This window comes from Lytechinus variegatus, chromosome 15 (assembly GCF_018143015.1).
Source record: "Lytechinus variegatus isolate NC3 chromosome 15, Lvar_3.0, whole genome shotgun sequence".
Classification (NCBI taxonomy): Eukaryota; Metazoa; Echinodermata; class Echinoidea; order Temnopleuroida; family Toxopneustidae; genus Lytechinus; species Lytechinus variegatus.
In genome coordinates this window covers 26,192,834-26,211,624 of record NC_054754.1, presented here as the reverse complement: position 1 = coordinate 26,211,624, position 18,791 = coordinate 26,192,834, and the positions used below count along the sequence as shown (strand labels likewise).

The 18,791-nt window shown below is 36.2% G+C and overlaps 1 protein-coding gene across 3 annotated transcripts in view; it reads right to left on the bottom strand.

Annotated features, from left to right (window-relative positions):
* Window positions 1–9,436: 9,436 nt before the first annotated feature.
* The window catches only part of LOC121428696 (histone-lysine N-methyltransferase EHMT2-like), a 63,339-nt gene continuing 53,984 nt past the window's right edge, over window positions 9,437–18,791 (bottom strand). For all 3 annotated transcript variants that reach the window (XM_041625504.1, XM_041625505.1, XM_041625506.1), the window contains exon 24: window positions 9,437–13,765. In XM_041625504.1, the coding sequence (XP_041481438.1) occupies window positions 13,597–13,765 (169 nt within the window). In that variant the 3' untranslated portion in view covers window positions 9,437–13,596. The remainder of the gene's footprint in view (window positions 13,766–18,791) is intronic.

The following is an 18,791-nucleotide window of genomic DNA, read 5'->3' as shown; positions in this document are numbered from 1 at the left end:
GAAAATCATTGAGCATTATCACGACGATCCGTGTTATATAATTTTCATCGTTATAATCATCATCATCATCGTCTTCATCGTCGTCATCGCCATCAACATCACCATACTTTTATGTCATCACGTGAGCATTAATGAGTATCTTTCTCCCCTCCCTCTCCCTCCAGCTGTCATCTTTGCATCCGAAAGCCGACGTACCAGAGACGAATGACGAAGAATATGTAATTGGTAAAAGACACGTTCGTGGTTAGGTACGTAATTAAATCTAACGTGAATTCAATTAGAAAACATGAATACCATTATCTAGATGGTTAGTAATCTAATCTAACTGTAACGGAAACTGGCAATCGAGTGAAGAAGGATGTTTCTATTCTTCCGTATCATTAAAGTCTCACTTGCTATCTTCCAGACACCTTCCCCCCCCACTTCTTTCGGAGTCTCTAGGTGTTCTATCTCCGTTACCCCTTCTTTACTTCCCCTTTCCCCACTATGTCTGTTTCGAACACACTGAAATACCAAGAAGATTCTATGACTGGAGTTCCAACAGGCAACACATTATTTTATTCAAGCAGCTGTTCATTTCTAAAGAAGCACGAAAGAAAGAACGGCAGTAAGGACCTTTTTGATGTCCGCCTTCGAAGCCGCCAGTTTCAGTGAAGAAATCAGAGGAGTGAAATTTTACGAATATCCATTTTTATAAATTTTCCATCTTTTATATTAATAAACAAACTGAAATTTGAATGCATGACAAGACACCAATAACCAATCAATATAGTGCCGAGATATTTGCCCAGATTATATCAATTAATCATTAATTAATGAAAAAATTGAAAACTTTACCTTTACTGAAACCAGATTTTAACACTTTTCAGATCGTTTGCGGCGAATGAAAATTTCAAATGTGGTCGGTGGAATATTGTTATGCATTGTTGTATTTCCCAGATGAGTGCCCGCACATGCCCAGGCGAGTAAATTTGAGTCATATTTTCAGGACATATTGCAGACTTTATTTTCGCATGCCTCCGAATTATGTACTACACATATAACCAGACCAAGATGCGGCGAAAAAGTAATTATCGTCATAATAGCATATTTCCCTTAATAAAGACCTATAGCTGCATAGTCATGCGGGAATTTTGTCTACACTATTGCAAGAGATGTTGAGATAAGTGCATGCCTGACGTATTTTGTGCTGGCGGCTTCGAACCTTGTTCAAAGGGATTTTGTTTGATGTTACTCCATCTCATTTGAAACCTCCTTGGAAATACAAAGAGGCAATACAAGATAAATAATATGAAAAGACAAAGAGATATAGAATCGAAGAACATACATTTCTTTAATATCTTTAATTCATCTCTTAATTCATTTAAATGTTTTAATTCTTTACTTTCATTTCCCATTCAAACATAATACAAAGTAATATAAATCGGATAAAAATTAACACATGACATTTTAAAGAATTTCATTACAAAAATACATATTGATTTTTGTCAATATAAAGCCAGCCTGACACTTGCACGAATTTGTGTCACGCATTGGCACGACTCAAGTCGTGCCAGTGCGCAAACTAGTCGTGAACTGGCGTTAAGGGTGTGTAAACACGTCGTGACTGCGTGCCATGTCGGGACGAGAATTTTGAAATGTTCAAAATTTTGGTCACGACAAAATTTAGCGACCGGGTCGTGAACTATGCGCAAACTGTTCGTGAACTCGTCGGGACGATGCGGGAGGATGCGTGACAGTGCGTGGCAGTTCGCGCCATACCACGACTGTCACGAATAGTTCACGAACAGCTCACGTCGTGTTCACAAACAGATCAGCACGACACCGTCCGAATTGCGCAAACTCGTCGTGCCAATGCAGGAAGTGCGTAAACTATGCGCAAACTATTCGTGAACTCGTCGTGAACTTGTCGTGAACTATGCGTGAACAAGTCGTAAACAGTGCGGGAGTTTCCCAGTTCGTGCCCCAAAATGACACGACTTGCCACAACAAAATCGTGGCCAAAAGTCGTGCAAGTGTCAGCCTGGCTTAATGCAACACACCATACATTTTTAGACATTTAAGATAATTATTACCCGATGGATATATATATAAGATTATAATGTTGAGACATACAAGTGATACATACGAGATGAATATATTATTACTGTATGTATTCTGATAATATTACATTATAAGATTGACTCCACTGTATAATTCAACGATAATATTATTCTATTAATGGACATTGCATTGATTGAGTGGACTGTCATACAAGGAAGATAAAACAAACCTACACATATAAACATTTATCTTCTTCCCTTCCATTCCACAAATTTCTTCATTTATGTAAACATAAATTCATGCAAAATTAATTTGTCATAAAGAATATGAATATTTAGGCCTACAAGCCATGTTCATAGAAAATAACACAGATTGCATTGTTTCAGCTGTTTCGGATTTATCGTCATTTAAAGATAGCGTTTTTACAAAAAGTTCGCGCGCAAAAAAAAAACAGTCTTGAGACAAACACCAAATTAGTTCGAATAGTACGATGTTTACAACCAGGTTGCGCGGCGACCCGACCCGACTGATTACCAGATGGAATGGAATAAGCCGGTCATAATGTGTACAAAGCACTGTGAAGCTCAGTGAAGTATGCAATATCAGGCAAGAAAATAAATAAATAAATGAATTTAACAAATAAATAATCAAATGAATAAATGAATGAATAAACAAATAAATAAACAAATAAATCACTGAATGAATAAACAAATAAAAAAACATATGTATATCATAAATGAATAGATATGCAAATAAAAACTGATTGACGAATATATGAATTTGGATATGAATGCATGAATGAATGAATAAATGGGGACTTAAAGAAATTATGTAAACTCCTCAAAAAAAAGTTTGGAAATCTGAGTTTGGCCATTGATTTCTCCCAATTTTACAAAATGCATATTTTATATCATTCAAAAGATGATTTAATTTTCTTTAAAATGGTATCCTACATGATATGATTATTGTTCACATGAAGGTGCAGTGCCTCGAATTGTGGGGCAAGGTCAAAACTCAAAAGTTGCAAAATGACACAATATTGAAAGTCACTGTTCTTTTTTTTCCGTGATGATTAATTAGTGAGTTTCTCAGTAGTTTCTTCTGTTTTCATGCACCTTAACATCAATGCCAGTAGTTGCAGTAAACACTGATTTCATGAGAAAGTCTGTAAAACCAGGCTTAAATTGTCAGAATATCATCGAGGATCTAGATCTGGTACAGTTACATAAACTGAACTTTGTGAAATCTTGAAATCTACGCTGAAAAACGTTCACACTGAAGATCACCAACACAGATAGGCACACGTGGGACAGTGTATTATTATTGCTGGAATAAAGACCCGACGGAAGTGACCGAATCCGCGCTTATTTTGCTTATTTCTCAGCAATTATACAATTTCTTCCAGAATCCTTTGGCACATATTTTTTATTCATACAAACAGACACTTGGGTGGTCATTATATTAGATTCTGTAGAAAGTCATTTTGAGATCGTTACCAAAACTGGAATTTATCTTTAACGTGGAATCAAACACATGCACCTCTGCACAAGCAAACATTTTAACAAACAAACAAACAAACAAAAAAACATGCATGGGCATTTCATACCACTACTCAAACCATTTTCTCTCACAGATCTCCAGATCAATGTTGATGTTTAGGGGCATGAAAACAAAAGAAACCGCTGAGAAACACACTCATCACCACGGAAAAAAAAGAACAGTTACTTCCATCATTCTTTTTTTAATTTTGACCTTTCCCCACATTTCAAGCCAATGTACCTCCATGTGAACCATAATCATATCATTTAGGGTATCATTCTAAAGAGAATTAAATGATCTATATTCACTGATATCAATCATACATTAATATTCACTAAAACTGAGGAGGGATTATCGATCAATGTCAGATTTCCAAACTTTTTTGAGGGGTTTAAGTAAATAATTAATTAAGGAAGGCGATGAATGATTTTCTATAAGTAAATAGGTTATACATTAAGACAGTAAAACTGGCGTTTTATCCAAGCAAGGCAAATAAATGGAATAAACACGCAATAAAGTGGTTGAAATAAGTAGCGAAAGCAATTGGTAATATGTACGAAAAAAACTACGGTTGGTATTTTTTCAAGCTTTGGACGGATATACAACTTGTTTTCGATTTTGAACGATATAGGATTGTGATATTCTTTAATTCTTTGCGATTCTGTAAGGAAACCTTTTCCCCCCATTCTTTCACTGATCACGTGAAAATTTAACTTATCAACCGAATACAGTATTATCTTAAGCAGGAATATTAACATATACACCTATTTCTAACTTTGATTTTGTTTGATAATAAAATGATGATACCTCATTTCAAAGCCGTGTTGACGAGTCTTCTCCGTTTTAAAGCTCTTAATATCATAACGTTGAAGAATTATGGATGGAGATGTCATATTCTGAATCGAGTTTTCCCCCGCTTTTGAAATGGCACTTTTTCTACCTGGGTCGCAGTAAACCGGCTCGTTGCCATGGCGATTCGTTCTTTTCATCCTTACTTTCTTAGATCCCTCTGGGTTCTCGGCCTGACACGTGCCCATCCATCAATGGGTTTTAACATTAATTTTAGAATCATATAGAGAACCAAAGTACAATAGAATAACGAAGAATCAATATACACAAGGAGTCTTTCACTCGCATAAAGGCTGTTCGACGTATTTTCTGCTGCATGGATTATTTTGGTCATTGTTCGAGCAGCTCCATAAGAAAGTGAAACATTTGCAAAGAATGTAAAAATTTATGGAAATTCAGAGAGACACAGCAAGGGGGTGGGGTGGAGGGGGTTGTGGATTCTGGGGGGGGGGGCAGCCGAGCAGGCATGTAGGCTTAAGCTCCCTCTCTCTCTAAACGACCACTGCAGTATCACTTAAAAAATCTTATTTTAAAACTGATTCTGTCAAAAGAAAATGATTTAAGAACGTCTGAGAAGCAATGAGCACCGAGGTAAAAAAAAAAAAAAAGGAGAAAGGGGGCGGGGGAAGAAAACGGAGGATATGGAGGGAGAGGGGGTGGGGAGAATTAAGTAAAAAGAGCTAGATCTCAGTGTTAGCCTCACAGCCCAGAAGCTGAATATTGGTCACTCGGGCGAGACGACAAGCAATGAGGCAGAAGCATAATTAGCCGAAACAAAAATTGAGGAGCCAAGCATTATGGGGAAAAAGTTGCGAGCGAGCAAAATGTTGACTCATTTAATTAAAAAATATAGAATTTTGGGATAGATTTTGACATAACATTCAGTGAAAGCTATCATTTTGTATCGTATATTCCCTTTCTTTTCTCTCCCTTTTTGTTCTTGGTCGAGGCTTTTGTTCGGGGGGGGGGGGCACGGGGCCCCTTCAAGCCCCTCCATTTGTATGCCATGCAGTGGGGGTGGTAGGCGTATAAGGGATATACATCATTTCAGAACAAACGGAAAATGGAAGAAGAGAGCAATAGAGGGAAGAGAAGAGAGCAGGAATTAAAGTTATAATCGACTGACAAAATTTTGGGGAGAAAGTTGTACCCAAACAAAATACATTATGCTAGAATTCCTCGAAACCTCTATGTTTGGGGTTTTTCTTTTAATTTTCTGGAGAATCCAGAATGCCCTTGGAAATCAGAAAAAATGACGCAATTTCGATCTCTCCATATCCCTGGCCATCCCTATAGCAACGCCCCTGAAATGAATGCGTGATTACATGCATAGTGCATTCTACAGGTGGTGGAGAGATAGCGTCTGGATAGTCACGAATAAACACTGAATATTGACCACTCAAGCGATGGGAGATCAAGCGACAAGGGTTAAGGGAAAGGGCATTTTGGGTGAACCATAGTTAAAGGACAAGTCCACCCAAAGAAAGGTGATTTGAATAAAAAGATAAAAATCCAACAAACATCACACTAAAAATTCAATCAAAATCAGATGTAGAATAAGAAAGTTATGACATTCTTAAGTTTCGCTTAATCGCAAAACGGTTATATGCATATCCCAGTCGGTATGAAAATGAGGGAACTGATGACATCACTCACTCGCTATTTCTTTTATATTTTATTATATGAAATATCCGAATTTTCTTCTCATTGTCCTGTTAAATGTAGTTTTATTTCTATCTGAACATGTGGAGTTGCCATTGTTTAACATTTTATGGTTCAGTCAAGTTGGTCCATATTTTCAAATCTGTAAAAAATTGAAATATTGTATACAATACAAAGAACAAAAGAAAAATAAGTGGGGACATCATCGATTCTCTCATTTGCATGTGACTAAATTGTGCATAATAGGCTATTTTGTGAAAAAATAAGCAAAACTTCAAAATGTCATAACTTTTTTATTTTACATCCGATTTTGATGAACTTTTCAGTGTTGTGTTTGTTGGTTTTTCTTCTTCTTATTCAAATAAACTTCGTGGGGGGGGGGGCTTTTCCTTTAACTGTCCGGTGATATGTCACAGGGGGAGTTTTCGCTTTTATGGCACACGACGGATTCAAAGACATAGAAAATTTATTGTCGATTGCCCATCATGGCAAAGCACAGCCAAGAAGTCTTTGTCGATAATTGGTGAATCAACACAGCATTTTGTCCTGGACTCTGTCTTACAAAGAGTTACGACTGATCCAATCAACCACAACTATGGAAAGCCAGCAACCTCAACATCTCTTATGCATGTTTGTTCAAAATATTTTCAAACTATAATGTATATTCGTACATTCATTTTCTTTTCTTGAAAATTCAGTGCGCATCTCTTTGTTTACAAAGGACATTGTGCAAATTTCCTGTAGAATAAATTATGACACTGATGGCCTTCCATGTAGTTGAGGTTGATTGGATCAGTCGTAACTCTTTGTAAGACGGGACCCTAGACTCTGGATAAACGAAATATTTGCAATTTTTCGTCAGCTCCGAAACTAAGGAAGAAACTGAGGTTCCGGATCACCAATATTCGACAAAGGCCTCCCAGCTGCTCATGGTCATCTGATGGGAATTTTCAGTATATTTACTGTGTTCTTAAATCCGTCTCCGTTGCAGTTGCGAGAACTCATTATTTAGGGATGATTCTCTTCTGGGGAAGCTATTGTGGCGGGGCATTCCATGAAACTGTCAGAAATGAACACTACAATTCATGTGCTTTGAATCCACTTTACATACATTATTCGTTGCTATGTCTGGAAAACCCCTGACGAAATTCCGGATGCCAATAACAGCATTTGTTTTGAAATTATGCATAATTTTGAGAAAGAAAAAGTTGTTAAAAAGTAAATTCTTTGCATGACGTCGAAAAGAGAATCGTTTTTATCCTCTCTATGTATAAATAATAAATTATCATCAAATGCCTTCCAAAATTATTTGCCATGAATAATTCATTTCGTTATTTCCGTTTTCTTTCATGTTTGTCTTAAATTCCCAAATGCTTGTAAAGTGATTTGGCATCGTGGTATAGAGAAGCTAATAATAACTTTCAATCCAATTTAGATTAAGTCAGTCACAATATTTTGTGTGACGGAGCTGTTTATTTTTAATTTTCAGCAGTTCTGTAATAGTTTAACAAGAACGTGCTGGCAGTTTGAACATATCAAGATTGACATTTTTGGGATATCAATTTGGCTACCAATAAGTAATCATGGATTTAAAACGGTTAACTTTCAATATGGAATTCTTTCCCAAAACAACATGTCTTGTAAAGTGAGCAGATTCTCTTCCTGAAGCCGGAGTCTAAAATGCCCCCCCCAAAAAAAAGGAAAAGAGGGGATGTAAAGTAAAATGAAGAGGGGCGATTCCAACCCTATTATCGCCGTAGGCTCCTAATACAATTCAACATGACTATAGGCTTTAATCAGTGACAATGACAATCATGACCAAGAATATCTTTACCGGGGATGGAAGAGGGGGGGGGGGGGAGGGGGGGGAGGGGGGGGGGGAATAGGTAAGAAAATTATACCGAATCGTTATTTGTTTTCCATAATTTGTCCTTCGAATATTGTCTACTCAGCTGGGAGTGAGAGCGAGAGAGAGAGTGAGAGATGGGGGAGCATCGCTTGCCTTGTAACGGGTTGAGGATTTTTTTTTTCATAAAAACGTCAGGCTGAAATGCGACTGTATAGAATGTCTACAAACGACCCCCCCAAAAGAAAATACATATATATATATATATATATATATGAAATACAATTCAGGTGCGACTGTTACATGAAAATGTAAACTGAAATTGCATTTATTTTGATTAAACGAGAATAAAATAAGCACAGAAGGATAGTAGGATAATTGCGTTCAAATATATAGAAAAACAAATGAATATCCAAAACCCCGCCAACAATCTTCCCGTTGGATAAAGTTTGGCCGTCGAATGCATTAGTCTTGTTGCTATGTACAATTAATCGAGGGAGGGGGGGGGTAACTTTAACTATTTTTTTTTAGAAAGAAAATCCGTCTATATTTTCCATTCCATAATATCCTCCTGTATAAAAAAAATACATGTTCTAAAAATGCAATCAAGAGAAACAAAGATATCCAGAGCATCTTGAAATCTTTGTTATGCAAAATAAAAAAGCTGAATAAAAAGAAAGTGCTAAGGGCAAAATATATGAATGTTTTGTTTTGGAAATTTGTCTGTACCTATAAGTATGCTTTTAGGAAGGTTTAGGTTTAGCCTTGACATGAAATATGTATTTTACTAATCCCTATACATCCAACGATCCTTTATACGCGCGGACTCCAACGCCTACGCCTCTTCGTTTTTTTTTTTTTTTTTTTTACTATTTTTTGCCCAGTTATCTTTCTTTATTCTTGTTTCCCTTCCCTTTCTCTGTGTATCATTTACAAGAACACATAACATGATCAGTGAAATAATAAAGTGAATAAATGAAAAATATTAAATGCAAGTTTGTAGAAGTCCTTCCTCCTCCGTTTCATCCTCCTCCTCATCATTATCATCACCATCATCATCACCACCGTAATCACCCTCCTCCTCACCACCACCACCATCATCATCATCACCCTCATCACTATCCTCATCATCACTCCCATCACCATCGTCATCACTATCCTCATCATCACCATCGTCATCACTATCCTCGTCGGTATCATCATCACCGCAACCATCTCTTTCCTTTCCTCCTCCTTAATCACCATCATCTTCTCTTCTTCCTCCTTGATCATTATCATCCTCATCTCCATCATCATCATCATCACCATCCTCCTCCTCATCACCACTCTTTTTTATCTCATCTTCTCCTCCACCCCTTTCCCTCTTCTTATCACTTTTGCACCACAAGCGATACTGTCATAAGATTCTTCAGCCCATTATGTCATCATCATCATCACCCCACTTATCCTTTTAAACTTCACCCTAACAAACCACACAGTACGATCTTACCCCAAATGTTTGTATTTTTTCAATGTATCTTTTAATCGATCACGGTTCAATACCTACACATATACATCATTCACTTCAAAGCAATTATTACATTCGCACTCAAAAGACAAGTCAATATTACACAATAACTATACTCCTGCAAGAAACATGACAAACATTGGCGGTCATCTATTCTATGATATACCTACTACAGAACACCCACGTCCGATCCTTTTCAAGACATCACTTTAAAAGACTGCAAAATGATGTATATTTAAACGGGGTGAGTGGGTGTGTTGGAGCGCAGATTGCAACAAGTGTGTTCTCTCTCAGAAACTGATCCCCTATGCATATGACATTTCAAAGTATAATCCTTAAAGGCAAATTATATTACTGTCATGAATAAATTTTTACTCAGAAGGGCTCATGTCAAAAATACTACTTTATCAACTTTTCTCCAGGCGGAAAGAGGAGAGACAGATATTGGTGAAAGGTAGAGGGAAATATTTAAATGACTTTTTTTTTGGTAGACTTATAAAAACAGATCGTTTCTTCTGGCTCTCTTTCTCATGACCCAAATAGGTTTTCAATTTTCGCATTTCAAAATATTTCCCCGAGGCATTTGTTTCATACAGTCTACAATGGATTTCCGCAAATCGGTCGGTTTTAACGATACAGCTAACAAGTAAATTATTCATAAACCCCTTAGATTTGATGAATTTTGGTTATGTTCCTATCTACAAGTACATATTGAAAACTGGACGAGTTTAATTTGTATTATTGTTGAACCGGTTTAGTTAGACTATAAGAATAATGCATTATAAAAAAATATTCTGCATACATATATACTTGATATTAAAAAACAAACTGGATTTTGATTATTCACTTGATATTTTTATGTTTCTACCCCCCCCCTCCCCCGGTGATCACACAATGTAGACTTACTTAAAAATGTTGTGGTATTGATGAAATATTGAGAAAAGTCAACATTAGTTCTACTTTCTCAATAATTAACCCCCCCCAAAAAAAAAATACATAAACTAATAGTACCATATGAAATTTAATGTTCACTCCATCTGAAAAGAGAAAACATACAAAAATTTGTAATGAAATGGTTCTCCATTTAACAGCATATTTGGACATGAATCATTTTCAGGCCTTGAAATGTACTCAATATCTGGCTTAATTCATTCCCCCTAAATTTGTTCCCTTTCAATTTTGTGTTAATAAACCCAATTTAATATCAGGAAGGACTCACTTACATTGAGTGAAATAACTCAATTTGTACAGAGATGGAAGATTGAATTGTCATATGGTGAGACTTTATCAAGAGAAGTATTTCAGACTAGGATTCATTGTTTTCTTTTCAGTTTTTAAATATGAATCTTGCAAAATATGAGTGTTTTGTGAAGAGTTCATTCAGTGACTTTCACTGTATAATTTACTCTCAGCCAATGGGATGAGAGACATTTTGTGTCTGTGTAAAGCTCCCCTTATTAGCAAGCATTACAATGGCTTGAACGATGAATCAGTTAACACAAAACAAATGTGATGATCATAGTCATTTTCATGCAATGAAATATTTAGAAAACATTCTTTAAAAAATACCCATGAGCATGACAGTGTTCATAATAACTCTGAAAACTGTATATTCATGAATAGGGTGACTGAGATTGATATTTGATCATCTACAAATATCCAAGCTCAGATTTCATATGAATTACTTCAAATCAGATTAAAACAAACATACAAATTAAACAAATAAAAAGAAAAAAAGGCATGGTAAAAAATTGAATAATATCAAGAGTGTACGGACCAATTAAATTCCAAACATTATATGAATGTTAATGAATAATGAAACTACATTTCAGAAGAAAAAAAAAATGATCATGCTGAGGTAGAGTTGATGGAATTTCAAATGGCTTAAATATTTCAACAAAATATGAAGAGGAGTGCAGACACAAATACAGTAACTCGGCTCCAAGAATGATGCATCTTGGGATTGCATCTGGAATAAATCTATTTAAAGTCACTGAAAATGCTTCATATTTAACATGACAAATTTGCCTAAGGAATCCTTTACAAATCTACAAAAAGTGGGGCTGTAACATCTATAAAAAACAACAACCATGCATGAGATGCGGAAGAGAGTAGCAACCATAACAAGATCATATTGGGCATGCCATGAGGTTAAAAAAATGCTTGTCATATGTAAGTTTCTTTTGGTTAATTAAAATTTTGCGATTAATAGTATAGGGTGAAATAATCTATTTGCTATATCCATATTTTTTTTCTCTGTTCACAATAATATCAAGGACATGCCTTTTCCCTCAATGTTTGAAAGATTAAGGAGAAAACTTCGCTCTAATTGTTCAATTTCATTGTTAGATCATGATAGTTAATAATTTCCAATAATTATTTGTTGCTTGCTTTTAAGTCAGTCATTTATCCATGTAAATCAGGCAAGGGTAACTTTGTGCAGGTCGACCATTTTAATGCGTTGTGATTAACAAATGTGCTTGCAACTAGCAGTCAATTGATTTCTCTCATCTTCTTTTCTATTATATAACAATACACAGTGTTCAATTATAACTTGTTTCATGTAGGATCACTTCTCTTGAAACACACTCCAATTGCTCCATCAAATTTATCCAACATTTAGATTCTCCAGAATGACCAATGCTCCACCAAATTTCTCCATGCACAAAAAGAAAGAAACTATTTTAATTCCAAGGTTGCAATGCCAGTAACTAAATATCTAAGCATTTCCGTGCTACTGTAACAATTTATTTGTGTATCTGTTATTGATTCTATATACTTACATGTATGTTTTCTGCTAAATTACATTATAACAATTTAAACAATTGGGGTGATTCTATTGTAGCATTTGACATCATGATCATATGTCGTAACCATGTCGTAACCATCATGTTTAAATTTTTTTAGGAGTGATCTTTGCCAACGCATACATGCCAGCTTACTGCACATTCATAATATTACAGTCTCATAATCAACTTTTCACAGTATAATCACTTGATATACATATCCATGCAAACAGCAATCGATTTCAAAGAATGACATGACAATTAGTGAATATAAAACAATTAAAAGTGTAAATTCAAATCAATGTTAATTATCTCTGATCAATGTATAGCAGAATTTCACGATCCAAAATGACCACAGTATTGGTAAGAATGATGGACTAGAAAAGAGGTATTTTTCATCATCAAACTTGAGGATTACTCTTGCCATAATGAAAATCAAATTCAAGACATAATTGATATTTTTAAATGATTCATTTGATGATTACCGAGTCCTATTTGAATCACTCCCGTTACAAACCTATGGCTCACTTTAAATTATCCAGGGCCCTGTTGCATAAAAGTTAATATCACAGTGACTTTGCCATCCAATGGTAACTACCATGGCAACAATTCCCAATGACCAATCAGAATCAAGGATACCATTGGATAGGGAAGTTAATTGAAAATGTAGCTTTGATGCAATGGGGCCAAAAATACCAAAATCAAATCTAAAAACAATCGCTTCGAGCAACTGACATGAAACAGAAGGATAAAAAATATTAACACACGTGCGAGTCCAGCTCACGTTTTAAAGTTTTGTGCCCAGCTTAACATATGGAGATATTAATCCCAATCCACTTTACTTTTTCACATTACACCAGGATTTCCTTTTTTTCATGGGAGAAAGGAATATATACTTGTCAAAAGTAATACCCACATTCAGTCAAAACAAAATTTTCAAAACAAAAATAAAGATGAAAACAAATATTTTGTTAGTTTAAGTTTTGAAATCAAATCTTTACGAAAAACAAAATTTCCATGTCTACTGATTCCATGCCTATTTAAAAACATAAAAAATAAGAATGTTACAATTAACAAAAGTGCATTAAGGTAAAATAACCCATTTTAAAGCCAATGCTGGAGAGGGTATGCAGCATAACACTTACTCTTCTTGCTTTTATGATCAACGACCTCCAAAATGGAGCTACCCAATACCAAAAGCTGTACTACAGTATTGTATCTAAAAACTTTTTAAGAGAAAGGGGATCCACATGGGGGAGAAGGGGGGGGGGGGGAGCACGGGGTGAGAAAAGCAGAGGGTCACTCACAGGGGAGGTGGGTGGGATCGAGGGAGTATTACATAACATAAAACGATAATAACATTGTTATTTAGAAGAATTTGATGTTGCCATGGCAGATGATGCAGATGCAGCAGCAGCAGCCATGAGGAGATTGGCATGCATTTTGCTCCCTTTGTGTTTACAGATTGAGGCCCCGCATCCACAGACAAAGAACTTTGACTTGATGGCCCAGAACTTGTCCCCATAATCAAACCTGGGATAAGAAAAGAAAACAAAAAAAAGAGATATAAATAAAAAATATAATTCTATAAAGAGAAAGATGAAACACTAATCCCCTTAGATTTAAATAATATCTAGCATTTATGAGGCACCGATTTCTCTAGTTTCCTTATCAATGTCGCACTATATATTTCCCCGGTTGTAGCTTCAGCTGCTAAAGGGGCTTGGTGCCGTTAGAGGAATTAATCCTGCCGGGTACCCATTCACCTCACCTGGGTTGAGTGCAGCACAGTAGGGCTGTCTGCACCAGCCTGAGTTTTAAAATAAGCATGCTATTTCTGATCCAGCAAATTATCCCGATCTGAACAAATCTTGAGATTTGTAGTGGAGATGCAGTTATCGCGCTAGTTCATAGGATTAATCTCGAGATTCCAATCCCAAGTCAACTTGGGATTATTTCAAAAATAGCGCGATATTTTATGAATTATCCCGCTAATTCACAGATGCAGACGCACTTGGGATTATTTATTAACTGTGTCAGACCATAATACATCGATGCCTCGCTCAAGCAGGAATCGCTCTTCTTGCGATGGTGGTGACGGTGTTCCTTGAATCTCGAGATTAATCGTGAAGAGGGCCGATCGGGCTAAAATCTCGAGAAAACTCGGGCTGGTGCAGCACCGTCTAATATGGATAAATTTCTTGCTGAAGGAAAACACGCCATGGCCGAGATTCGAACCCACGTCCCTCTCGTTGAAAGACGAGATTCATAACCACTAGACCACAACGCCCCCCACTATATCAATGAAGCCAAATGAAAATCCATATTTTAATGTTTGAAAGAGAAATCTGAAACGTATTTCAGATTTCTGAATTGATCGTGGGCCTGGCTACCACTGTGCAGCACCAGATTGATTCCCGGTTGTGAGATGAACGCTCTACCATCTGAGCCAATACAAATGGCCAACAATAACCAACAAGAAGTTTTGAGGAAATATGGTGATAAAAATTTAAATAACAAATTTTTCTTGTAGTTACAAAGTGCTACACAATTTGTTCTACGAAATATATATGATGGTCACTCTACAGTGATAAAAGAGATATTACTAAAGGATGTTGACCAGATCATTGATTGTGATCAAGATTCTCGTCGAATGACCAGTTTGGCCGAGCAACAAAATACAAAATGCACTTGTTGAAAGACTATCCATTGGGGTACTTCAAACAATTTTTAAAATGTGATCATTTACATACTTGAGATATTTTCCTTGTCATGATCAAGACTACTACATGTAGGTCCACATAAATTCTTGTACACAACAAATCTGTACAGATAGATGTACACATAAAAACAAACCAAACAAATTTGGTAAAGAAATTTCACTCCGTCTGCATATATATATATATATACATACATATATACCATATATACATGTAGATAGATAAAAGCAAGAGGTATAAAGGGAGTTAAAAGATTACAAGATCATGCAGTGTTGACTTGGGTCATTCATCTCAACAACCTTTCCCTGATCTTCTGTGCAAATCCCTCGGACTCATCTTCAAATGTAATTATCATCGTACACCCCATCATATTTGCCTTTCGCACCCGTCATAACCACACCAGCCAAACAAACAAGCCATCCAAAAAGAAAAGAAATGAGGAGAAAATTTGCAATCCCCAGACGACGTGGGAGGAATCAGGGAGAGGAATAACACGCGGAATCAGACGCAGTGCGCCGGTCCTACGCTCTAAATTTCCCTTGATGATATACCTTCCATCTCCATGGTTGCCATGGCAACCAATGACACAGATCCCCATGCACACACACACACACGCACCACTCAGCAGAGTTCTCTCCTCCAGGTACTCGTAAAATCTTCCTTTCTTTTAAATTCGTTCTTGAGCTCACTTGAACCGAAATCTGTAGTTTTATACAACTGCAATTTTATCACACAGCCCTTTAAAGCTTTCAATCGCATGGTAATACCAACATATGTATTGACCATTTTATATTGACAGAGCTTACTGAGCATGAAAAAGAGTACGGGTTTACATGTACTTCCCAACATAATCATCAAAAATCAAAAAACAAGAATGCAGCATAATGAGGGCAAATTATGGTCAACTGTGTAAAATACATAATACCCCATCATCGGAAATTTAAAAAAAAGTAACAAATCATACAAAAAAGTATTGGTGTATTGGCATGTCTGCACATGGAGACAATTTCAAGCAAAACAACAGAAAGTTTCACCCTTGAAAAGTGGCAACAAATAGAAGTGACACATGGAAGTGTAATGTGACTGACCATGGAATTGCACCAAAACTATGGTTTCTCTGTTTCTCACTAGAAGCCTAAAATGCATGTTGGGGCAAATGAGGCCCCCCCCCCTGGTATGGTTACCGTACATCTGTTAAACAGTAAAATGCTGTGTAGACATCTCAACACTTGCTACACAAAGTTTCCATTTCCAATAGAATACAAAGAAACATAACTGTGGAAGTTGAAAACACATTCCAACAATCATTCATTTTTTCTTCATAATATTGGATAGATCTTAAATTAATAAATAAATCCTTAAATGGGGACCTTGGGAAAACTAGAGATGCTCGGCGGGTCGCGCAGCCGAGCACATGTATCCCCCGAACCCACCGCATAATCCGTTATTGCGATATATATATAGAACTCACACAGAAATTTGACCAAAAAAATACAATCATGGCAACAATGACCCTAACAAGCAGGTCCCCCAAGTCCATCTACCATCCAAGTGTGGTTGAAAATTGACTTATGGTTGCGGAGAAAGAGAGTCTTGCATGTTAACTTCAACGTTGACCTGAAAATGACCTTTGACCTTACCATGTGACCTCAGACTGCAGCATAACATGCAGGTTCGCCAAGTCCATTTACCATCCAAGTTTTGATGAAAAGTGACTTACAGTTGCAGAGTTAGGTGTCATACTGTACATGTACAAGAGTCTTGCATGTAAACTTTAACATTGACCTGAAAATGACCTTTGACCTTAACATGTGACCTCTGACTGCAGCATAACATGCAGGTTCCCCAAGTTCATCTATCATCCAAGTTTGGTTGAAAAGTGACTTACGGTTGCGGAGTGAGGTGTCATAAGAGAGTCTTGCATGTAAACTTTAATGTTGACCTTAAAATGACCTTTGACCTTACCATGTGACCTCCGCCCACACCAAAATCAATAGGCTTCTTTACTATACCATACTCGACCTTCATGACAAATTTGAAGACGATTAGAAGAAATGCAGCTGATAGAGCGCTCACAAGGAAATTTCTGTGGCGGACGTGACGGCAGCGCGACGAGGCCAAATCCATAGTATCCTCTGAACTCTGTTCGGGGGATACAATAAATATTAATCCTGTGATTGATACTAGTAAATGTTCAGTGATCGTTTCAAACCAACTGAACTATTTTTACTTCAAATACAGCAACATAAACTAAGTTTTAATAAATTGGCTGCATTTGCCCCATTTTGGTGGGGCAAATAATGCCACCAACAAAAATATTCAAGGCCCATTAATAAGCAAATAAGGCTTATTAGTTCTAACATTTCTGATGGATAATGTCAGTCTACTCTAGTTCTAGTAATAAATGTCTAATCATGTTTCTCATGCTTCACATTAAAAAGTTTAAGAATTATAAAAAAGATGGCCTTACTTTATACCCCACTCTCCCCTACCTTTTTCGAACTTCATTTGACTGGGTATAAGAGAAGCATACTGATTAAACTGGAACTATATCAGATCATATGTCAATAATATATGAATACAAGGACACTTAAAACTGGATCAGCTGTAGTGCTTCTCATCTCATTTATTTCATAACTTGAATCTCTTATTATGTTCAGTATATCTTTTCTGTAAATAATGTATGATCATTAGCAACCAGTCAATCGGAAAAGGAATTTCTTAACTTAAATCAGAATCAGATCTATCTAAAAAAAAAGTATTGGCATAAGGTGTGCCTTTGAACAATGGCAATTGTTAGAAAACTTAGCATTTACAAAACTGCTTCAACAGAGATTTTTTTGCCTTTCTAAAATTTGAAATTCATGATCTTCGAGGACAGAAAATTCTCCTACAAAAAAAAAAACAAACTAGAAATTTGACATATTTAAAGATATTGTTTAACTTTGTGAGCAGCAGATTTTAAAAATTCTCAAACAAAGATGAAACATGTGTACAAGTGCATGTATTAGAACTAATAAACCCTGAAAACAACCATTATTGAGAATGAAAAGCTAAAACTACAAGGCAAACCCCGATTTTGTAAATAGGCTTCTTGTAGACGCCTAAATAGTACACATAAGTGTATGGGATGTAATTAAGATGGTGTTTCCGGTCACTTTATACTTCAATTTTTGAAGCACTAAATAATTATTTTCGAATGCAATATTTTCTGGGCTCATTTTTGTAACATATCACAGACACAGGTGACAAGTGTGACCTTCTAGCTCAGATTTTTTTAAAGTCAAACTAATGTTAACCAATCACTTTAAGGGACACAGATGCCCCCGCTTAACGCAATCAGAAATGCAGGGGCATAAATAAAGATCATGAGATCTAACAAGATTTCTGTTCTCATAATCTCAATATAACTTTCTAATTCATCTTCTATTGTTCCTTGCTTCCAAAGTATCAATACCTCAGTCACATTGCTCTTTGGCAGCCATATGGAGAGTCAAAATCAGCCGTAATTCAACCTATGTTATAACGGCTGTTTTCGAGTCGCCGTAGAGCAAATGTGACTGAGGTATTAGTAAGCACAGAATATCCATCTGGTATTTTGCATATTTACAGAATAATGATGTTCTGTGTATGTTCCGCCTTTCTTTCTGTTTTTCTTCTTTTCCTGTATGTCTTACCCTCTCTTCTTTATCTCTCTTTCTCTTTCTTTGATTCTTCTATCTCTATTACTTTGTGACTCTCTCCCCCTCAGTCTTTTTTTCTCCCCATCTCTGGAACAGATCTCATTCAGGCAAGACCACCACCATTTAACTATCCAAACACTACAATAACTCTTATTT